Consider the following 10,189-nt stretch of genomic DNA (forward strand, 5'->3'; position numbering starts at 1 on the left):
AGAATTAGAATCTAAATTAGAATCTGATTGCATGAGAACATGAATCCTAGCGATGACTCAACAAAACTTCACTCTTCAAGGTTATGGACATTAACCAACACCACCATAGTGAGCGTAATATCTTGAGCAGTAGAGGGCAGTAATACAACAATACAACAATAAAGGGACCAGGACTACCTCCTCAGCCAGCAACAGAAGTAGAATAATAAAATGTGACCTTCAGACTTATCACTTATCTTTATAGATCCTTTGTCCTGCCACACCTTTACTGCTGTCTGATCATGATTGACATCTCTGCCAGTGGTGTTGTAAAGTTAGTTTACCTCTCTTTTTCAAGGCTAAATTGTAGGAAACTCTGAGCTATGTCCCAGTATTCCCCTAAACAGCCCCTCTTATTTCAAATGGCCATTTTCAAAGTATTTTAAAGGTGTGTTAACCCCTTGGGTTTTTATCTTTTCCTAGAAAAAAAGGTAGTGTTTAATGACCTACTTAGCAAAGAAGAGTTACATAACGTACTCCGTCATACTCTGAATGGTTGACGAAGGTTGGGGGTTGAACGATTACTCAATCGTAATGCTTAATCCTCACGTTATGACAGACAGAGAAGGAGTGGTTTTTAGGAGCTGAAAAAAAAAATCAAGCCTGAAATCTGACTGTGCCTGAACATACACACGGAAGCACACACACAACACAACGCAGCGCACAAGAGCAGTTTGCAGGGAGGAATGTGTCTGCGTGTTGTTTCTGGACGATCTGCCCATTATGGGTTGCTGATTGCATCAGAATGAAAAGTTCCAACTGAACTGGCCTGACCAGCAGCCAAGTTTAAAAGCAGGCTACAGACAGAAACTATTTTTTCTAGCAGGTGATAAGAACTAATTTAAACTGTCTACAACTTAAAAAGACTTTCCAACCAGAGTCTCTGAAGTTTCATTTTCAATTTAGGTTTCACCAAATTAGTTCAAGTTTTAAAAAGATCTAATAAGACCCCAAGTCGTGTATGCCTTTAGAGCTGAGTTGATCTGCCGTTTACCTTTCTATCACAGTCTGCTAGCATTTATGCCGTACACAAATGTCCTTTTGAAACTGTTGCTTCACTGTCTTTGGATAAGCGTATCTCTTAATATCCTTTCTCACCTTCACACTACATAATATGTAACTGCTTTAATAGATCTCCACCCAGGTTTGAACTGAAGGTGTGTGTGTGTGTGTGTGTGCGTGCGTGCGTGCGTGTGTGTGTGTGTGTGTGTGTGTGTGTGTGTGTGTGTGTGTGTGTGTGTGTGTGTGTGTGTGTGTGTGTGTGTGTGTGTGAGTGCGTACGTGTGTTATGTGCACAGGGCTCAGGATCAGGTGACATGGGTAAATCGAGTTTTGACAGCAGCAGCTTTGAGGTTGATCATTAACAGTAACACAGAAGCTGGTGTTAATGTGAGTTGTAAGTTTAAAATGATCTGGTTCAATGGTTGTATCAGAGGCTTAAAAGGAAACATGAAACAAGAACACAAAAAAATAATTAAATAAATACTGAAACTACTCCCAGGAAAATCAAATTTTGATGCTAAGAATTAAATTTAAAGTAAGCAACAGCAAAAAAGGGTTGTTTTAAATTTAGCTCAATTCCATGTTAAAAATTCTGTACAAGAAATCCTTTTTCTATGTATATACTTTCTCCTACAGTTAGGCTGATAATAAATCTAACTCTTCTGGCCTTCTTCTTTTGTATTGTTCAACAGTATTTGGCCTTGTAAGAGCTGTGGTGAACTTTAACCAGTCTGGTCCTATAGAACAAGCAGGGAAGTTAATGTTTGTGAACACTTTGAACACACACTGATCTCTTCTTTTTGGCTTTGCTGTTTACACTCCGTGGTCATTGTCCATCACCATAGCAACATATCCTGCTGTTGGTCCAAAGGAGAACAATGTGTAAAGACACAATGCACAGAAGAAGCTATAGCTGAGGTTTACTGGGAGTCTAAAATACAGTCCTCAACAAGTGTATTGCTCATATATTTTCAATTTAGCTTGTTTGACCAGATTTAGAGTCGTTCAAACATAGAACACATTGAAAAGCTACACAGATACTTTATTCTTATTTTTGAAATTGACTTAAATTTAAAGCTAAGTATTTGTTTACCATGTTTATAGCTTTTCAAGTCACTCAAGTGCTACATACCCATGATCACAAAATGCTGTGGTTGGGATAGGCACGTATTCTGACCACAAACAAACCACAGCAGACTTTGTGTGGAGGACCGAGAGCAGTGACAATGTTGAAACAGCCTAAATGAACCAGAATCTGTGGGCAACACTACGATAATTTATTCGAACTGAACTAAACAGATGAGGTGTAAGATCAGATCTACCAAGTACATTTACAATCTTGCAGAATAACTAAGAGAGAGAAACACAAGTCCCCAGAAAGGAGTCACTTTACTTTTATTGCCGATTTCTTATAAGGCTCTTAAGTTCCTAAAAAGAAATTCGGCACCACATGAAATCGGATTCCAAAGATCTCCCACAGACGGACTTCAAGCATCATCTCCACAAGCTGCACCACTCAGGCATGGCAGAGTTATGTGAAGTTTTTTGTTGCAAATAATCATCTACTTAAAATTTTAGTCAGGAAAAGAGTAAACAACAGAACTGGGACCATCCCCAGCAAAGATTAGTGACTGTTGTACAATGTTGCAAGCTTTTTCAGACTAATGCAACATTGTTTCCGAGATTTTTAAGTGCCTTTCGTTTGTGGGAGTTTTGCAGACACTCTGAGCCATTACTCTAACCGGGTCTTTTTTTTTTTTTATATAATTTATTTTTCCAGATAGCTGCCTCGCTACTCAGCACATCCACTGCTCTGGTAGAATGAGGGTGGTGGCTGCAGTGGCTGCGGTGACAGCTTGTGCAACACAAAATCGCGCTGGGAATATAAAGTGGAAATTTCAACAGGGTATTTTCATAAACGTCTGCTTAACTTGTAAATATGTCTTACACAATCCCAAGAGTTAATTTAGGCTCTGAACACAACAGCCAAGCACTTCCAGTTCTATTATCTCAACCCCATGACCCTACATGTTTTAATATACAACGCATCCAGAAAGTATTCACAGCGCTTCACTTTTTCCACATTTTGTTGTTACAGCCTTATCCCAAAATTGATTAAATTCATTTTTTTCCCTCAGCATTCTACACACAATACCCCATTATGACAAAGTGAAAAAAGTTTGTTTAACTTTTTTAAAATTTTTTTTACATAAGTATTCACAGCCTTTGTGCAATAATTTGTTGAAGCACCTTTGGCAGCAATTACAGCCTCAAGTCTTTTTGAGTATGATGCTATAAGCTCGGCACACCTCTTTTTGGGCAATTTCTCCCATTCTTCTTTGCAGGACCTGTCAAGCTCCATCAGGTTGGATGGGGAGCATCAGTGCACAGCCATTTTCAGATCTCTCCAGAGATGTTCAATTGGGTTCAAGTCTGGGCTCTGGCTGGGCCACTCAAGGACATTCACAGAGTTGTCCTGAAGCCATTCCTTTGTTATCTTGGCTGTGTGCTTCGGGTCGTTGTCCTGTTGGAAGATGAACTTTCGCCCCGGTCTGAGGTCCAGAGTGCTCTGGAGCAGGTTTTCATCAAGTATGTCTCTGTACATTGCTGCATTCATCTTTCCCTCGATCCTGACAGTCTCCCAGTTCCTGCTGCTGAAAAACATCCCTACAGCATGATGCTGCCACCACCATGCTTCACTGTAGGGATGGTATTGGCCAGGTGATGAGCGGTGCCTAGTTTCCTCCCTAGACATGACGCTTGGCATTCAGGCCAAAGAGTTAAATCTTTGTTTCATCAGACCAGAGAATTTTGTTTCTCATGGTCTGAGAGTCCTTCAGGTGCCTTTTGGTAAACTCCAGGTGGGCTATCATGAGCCTTTTACTGAGGAGTGGTCTTCCGTCTGGCCACTCTACCATACAGGCCTGCTTGGTGGAGTGCTGCAGAGATGGTTGTCCTTCTGGAAGGCTGAAATAATTTAATCTTTTTTGGAATAAGGCTGTATCATAACAAAATGTGGAAAAAGTGAAGCACTGTGAATACTTTCTGGATGCACTGACAGAAGACCTGTTGTTTTAAGTATTTTAAAAGTATTTCTTAAACTATTACAAATGAAATGAATTGCCTTTTGTGGTTGCTCTTTGGTCACTGAGTTACTTAAGTCTTTATACAACTTCAGCTTAAAATACACTTTGGGGTTTTTCTGGTTCTTCTCCGTTGTCTTAGTCTAGTTCTGGCAAATGAGTTGGATCACCAATGGCGCTCGGCAAGGACCCAGTTTCTGATAAAACAGCTGAAATCTTTCCTCTTGCTACCTGATTTCCAGGTGCTTATTTGTCCAGAAACAGCTTGTTTTGGTATCTCTTACATTAAGCCCAATCTTTTGAGGTTCTGCACTGATTGTAATGCTCAAAGTAAGAGCTTAATTTCTGAAATTCTGTAATTCAGGCCTTTAGTTGTTGGTCTGCCTTCAGACGGTAGTCAATCTTGCTCAACTACTATATTCGTTTGAAATGATCAGTGAATAAGTTGCAGGAATTTCCATATAATGTTTTAGACTTCTCAGTCTTGGAGCTTGTGACCTTTCAGCACAAATGCCTGCTCTTTCCAACCTGCCAGACCTGAAGCAGGTAATTTTTTAGAAAGCCCATAAGTATTTTGTTAACCAGTTTGGAGTATCGCTGCAAAAAGATCTCAAATTATTGTAGTTTCTACCTGGAAATAAAAAGTTGTGTGATGGTGTGCGTACACGAGGTGATCTAAATACAACAGTGTATACACAACAAAGACACTGTATGCCGCAAAACAAAGCTGGGAGAGAAACAGAGTACAGATGATCAAAGTTTTATATAGGTTATTCCTTATAAGGCACTTGTAATACAATAAAATAGTTATACAACTGCATTTAAAGTCTCACATCTAAAGTGTAAAAATGTTTCCATCTCTGGACCATGTGACTGCCAGCATGAAGCTGCGATGATGTCCTGACTAGTCTTGAGCTGAATCACAAACTTCAGGTGAAATCAGGTTAGTTCAAATAATGTGGTAATGATCTTTGAGTCAAAAAATGCTGTTGAATTTTGACTCCAAAATAAACACATCCCTTAAGAGGCAGATTTCTTTCCCCTTTTTTGGAAAATGTACCTCCAACTAATCGTTTTCTCTTAAGACATTTTGACTGTAATACGTGTACTATTGATGATGGCTGCATTTCACTTAGAGGAGGTCCTGCTGGTTAATGGAACCGAGCCATCATTAAACTACTGTGAGAAGTCAAAAGACCTGCTTTGAAAAATGTCTGCATCTAAAGGATATATGTTTCTGAAATTTACATGTGAGGATTCAAAGTAGAATTCATGTATTATCTTTATATTATTATAGATATGTAATCAGGAAGATGTGTAAATATAAAATTGTCACTTAATAATAAGTCAAAAACAAAGGCTTACAATCATTTCTTTATTCAGAAATTTTTTTGTCCATTTCAGGCAATTAAAAATATAAGATTCTCTTTTTTTTTTTACCGTTGTTTATCACATTGGTATTTCACAGACCTTGAAATATTTTTCCATAAATAAAGTACAAAATACATTTTTTATTTCCTTTAAACACAAATAAATATCATAATAAATATATTAGTTTAAGTTAAACAACATAAGGCAACCAATAACCAAAAGGAATACTGCGGTGTTCCCTGAACCAGGCTGTCGAACAAACAGGGGAAAATAACAGATGGTGTGCAGTTTACAAACTAGCAAATAAAACGAAAAAAAATCAAATCTCATCCAGTGTGTCAGGATACAGATGTCCAGATCTAAACTCACTGACATACCTTTTTCTATTAGCACACTTTGATCTTTCGTAAATTTGCATGCTTGCTTGAGAAAAATGACATGGTTACACACATACACTCTCACATGCATTTATACAGACACACACATACACACACAGAGCAGAGTGACGTATGAAGCTTTGGTTGAATGCTACTGGGAGATTTGACAGTTTCTCCCATTTGAATTTGCTGTAAAGTGCATATCACAGACACATGTCCGGTCTCACTGATTAAGGCTACTGAATCAAACATACTGTTTGTGGCACATATAGTAATTAGCCTATGAGGCAGGGAAAGTCTTTTAAGGCAGAGGTGTTAATGATTATCACTATCGATAAGCCATTTTGATCACCACAGATCTGTGGCAAGTATAAACCTGAATATTTGCTGGTAGAGTTCAGACCTGCAGAGGAGTTAACTCTTATTGGAAGACCACATACAAAGGTCTAATAGGCTACACAATATTTGCAAGTATAAAAATAGAGTCTGATAACATTTGGGTACTAAAATCATCTCAATTATGTGTAGTTTGTTGAAGATGAGTTTCATTTTTACAAACATAAATTAAGAACTTGAAGTGTTATTGTGTCAACTTGTTGAATTGTTCTGAACAGTTCTGGTTCTGAAGAAAGTCCAGATAGACAGACTAAGTTAATTAAGTGTCTCATCTTTCCCTTTGGATCCATTTAGTCGGACAGGGACAGACGTTCAAACACAGTGAGCCTCTTGGTGGCCGATCCATCAAACGTTGGAGACTCGGTTCCACTGGAGCCTCCGCTGCTGCTGCTGTAGCTGTCCTCCAGGGAGTCCTCGGAGGAGAAACGCTGGAGTCCAGTAGGCTTCGTGAATCCTCCGTGGCCTCCAGCACCAGGAAACAGCATATTGCTGTCCTGGTGCTGCTCATCCTCCATGCTGGTGAAGACTCTGCTGTTGTTGCTGTTAAAGTTATTTCCATGGCCACACACACAGCGTGAGGCCTTTGGCTCCAGGATCAGAGGAATGTTATGGATGTCTCCAGCGCTGGCACGGGTCTGATGGTTTCCAAACTGGAATGCTGCTGCCTCCCGCTGCGCGGAATCGCTGAACACTGGGGAGAGGAGATCAGCAGGAGGAGGGGAAACAGAAGGAGCACGGCTGAACCCCAGGTTAGGTTCATTGAAGGGTGAAGGGAATGATGGAGGAGATGAGCTGCGAGAAGAGCCCAGGAACCCAGCGAAGCTGACACTCTGGCGGAGCTGGTGACGTGGATTGTGACCGCTGGTTGCTCCGGGAGCTAGCTGTCGCTGGAATTTGGGAGATGGTAAGGGGCCGTCGCTGATCTTCTCCTCATGGATGAAGTGGCAGCGGGAGCCGTAGGGGCAGTAGCCAAAGTTGTAAAAGGTTCTGCAGGGCTCTGTCTTATACTTGGGATGGCGGAACAGTCCACGCAGCTCTGCCTCACCATGGGCAAACTGACACTTACTGCCATACTTGCAGCTGCCAGTCTCCTGGAAGCCACGACACAGCTCAGTCTTGTAACGGTTAGAGGACAGCAGTGGTTGGACCTGAGGTGGGAGGGCAGATGAGGCAGCAAAGCCTGGTGGGGGAGCCACGGTAGTGACAGGGCCTGAAGGAAACGCCTCAAGGTTCCTCAGCTGTCCAAAGGAGGAGAGCAGGCTGCTGCTGGACTCGGTCAGGCTCATGGAGCGGTCGGGCCGGAAGGGGCTCTGTTTTTGTTTGGAGACAGGGGCCTGGCTCCAGATGTTGGATGGCCAGAAAGACCTTCCATTGTCGTCATTGTTAACATGCTCGGTGCTCAAGCTGAGGCTTGAAGGAGTAGGAGGGGAGGGGGGAGAGAAGAAGGAGGTGGATCGGCTGAGTCGACTCTGCCCTGGGACTTTGACTTGAGGCTGTGTTGGGCGCAAGGCATCGTTCAGGGCCAGGTTCAGAAGGTTCTGCAACAGATGATTGAAATAGTTAGAATCCATATGACTTCTTTTAAAGCAATGTATGTTGAATATCATTTCCAGATTATTTTCCAAATCAGAATTTCCACAACAAACGCATTTCAAGATACAGTCTTTTATATGAAATAGGTAACGTATTTGAAGCATTGGTTCAAATTTAAGGTCTTTTATTTCTTCAAGAGAGAAATGACAAGTTCAGAGAATAACTGCTCGCAAAGAAATGTCAAAACAAAGAAAGATAATTATAAAAAAGTATATTATAGACTTAAATTTGCCAGAACTTGCAGTCACACAGTACCAAAGTATTTTTTTTTTAAATTGTTTTGCAACATCAGTTTTTTTTATGCTTTTATTTTACATGAATTTTCTGATACTGTAAGATTGGATTTCAAGAAACAAACAACTCAGCATTAACTGATTACCTCTTTAAAGTGAAGAAACGTCAGTTTAAATTTAGTTAATCCTTAAACTTTGACTCAGAGGAATAAAATGAGCAGGAATCAACAAGCTAAACAAACTCAAGCCACTTTGAGAGAGGAGTCAGAGAGCTGACCCACTCCAACTTCATGAAGCCTTTGTAATTTTCCAAAATAAAATAAAAAAAAATGCATAGATCTTGACAAACCTTTGTGAGGATGTCGTCAAGCATTTCGGACATGCTGTATCCTTTTGGCCACAAGAGGAAGATTGAGCTCTGATCCACTGTAGACTGTTCAATACCTGTGTCCAGACTTCAGAGATGCCTCTGTGTTCTGCTGCTTGAGTTTTTATTGCCTTCTTCAAAGTCCCTCCCAGGTTTTGGGAGGAGTTTCCACTAGATGTTCCCGGATGACCCGCCCTCTGCCTCAAGTTTCATGGTGAGCTCAGAAATGGGCGGGTTGTAAAACAACAACAACGAGAGAGAAAAAAAAGGAGAGAGAAGAAAGAAAACTGTGTATTTTTAGCCAGCTGCGTGAAATCTTTCAGTTTCGTGGACATAGGAAAGCAAAGTGGCTTATTTACATGGCTCCATACATGGATAGGCCTAAACTAGTCAACACTTCTTTTTCCCTTATATTTAACAATACTCTATACATGTTCATTCCTATGAATTATTTTCTGCAGAGTAATAAATCACTTTAACTGTTAGTCAACAAGAAGAGCAGAGCTTTTCTGTAGTAAACACATACACAGCCACATAACCATATATTTACAGTATATACATTCCTATGACTAATGCTCTGTTTGCAGGAAGTGATATAAATCATGTCCCGGATCATATACCGTATAGTTCCTGAAAGTTTTCACCCACAGAGTGGGGAGAATAAGTTACTGTACAGTGTTGTTTACCAGAACACATACATTTCCCTTCTTCTTTTGTTACCAAAGCTCAGCCAACAGAAGTATCGATTAGTAGAAGGCACCAACCTGTGGGCTACAAACATTAAGGAAATGAGTAAAAGTACACACCAATGACAAATAAACGAAATGGATTTAAGCTGAAGCCTGAACTTTCAACTGCATTTTGAATTTCGGACAACACATTTTTAATCTTCACTCTGTTTTTTATTTCTGTGGGCTTGTTGTTGTGACTTATTACATTAATGCATATTGTATATGTTTCTTTACATTTATTTTACTCAACTCTTTTTCATTAACACTTACATTTTTACTTACGTTTACTAAAAACTGCTTCTCGTCAAATACTGTCACACAGTTTCGGAAGCTGTTCTTTATGGAAGATTTACACCCATGTCCTACATTTCACTTTACGGCTCACAACGGAAACAAGGCTGTCACTATCCATCTTCAATGTCACATAAACTTCACAAACAAAACTGGCTGCCTTGTTTTTTTGTTTTGTTTTCTTTAACCATTGGTTTCCATGGTGAACATTGCAGCGGTTATTTTTTTTCTTCGTTTTTCCTTCTCAAAGGAATTCAGAGGAGTGTGACAGCTGTCTCCCTAAAAAAAACATGTTATGTTAACAGTATGTGTGTGTGTGTGTGTGTGTGTGTTACATCACACATTGCATGGGCTGTTTTTACACCGTGTCATCTGAATTTCAAATCTTTAAAAGCATCATAAATTCTCTTCTTGCACCCTATAAATATACATAGCAGCATTAAATAATTACACATAATTTTGATAGCTTTATTAGCTGAGCACAGCTGTCAATTTAGTTGAAAAAAATGCATTGTGTGAATTGACTTATCTATACGTATATCAGAGAACTCAGAATGATAACAAGATGACTTAACGCTAAGACCCAGTAGAAGTTTCATAAATTACCAGAAAATAATACACATTATCAAATGTATATTAGCATATCTGTCGATTTCCGTTTCATCATACCTGCTACTTGGTAGTTTGCATAAATCTTTTTGATCTG

The 10,189-nt window shown here is 39.8% G+C and overlaps 1 protein-coding gene across 1 annotated transcript; it reads right to left on the minus strand.

Moving 5' to 3' along the window:
* Positions 1 to 5,485: 5,485 nt before the first annotated feature.
* LOC138615632 (mRNA decay activator protein ZFP36L1) lies at positions 5,486 to 8,543 on the minus strand. Its single transcript, XM_069689387.1, has 2 exons — positions 8,444 to 8,543; positions 5,486 to 7,806 (listed from the first exon to the last, which is right to left on the minus strand). Exons 1-2 carry the CDS (start codon positions 8,474 to 8,476, stop codon positions 6,559 to 6,561), a joined length of 1,281 nt encoding a protein of 426 aa, XP_069545488.1. The 5' UTR covers positions 8,477 to 8,543; the 3' UTR covers positions 5,486 to 6,558.
* Between the last annotated feature and the right edge of the window lie 1,646 nt (positions 8,544 to 10,189).

This window comes from Brachyistius frenatus, unplaced genomic scaffold, assembly GCF_029030835.1.
Source record: "Brachyistius frenatus isolate BFR_SWC_R1_liver_20210118 unplaced genomic scaffold, ASM2903083v1 Contig_1, whole genome shotgun sequence".
In the NCBI taxonomy this organism is placed as follows: domain Eukaryota; kingdom Metazoa; phylum Chordata; class Actinopteri; family Embiotocidae; genus Brachyistius; species Brachyistius frenatus.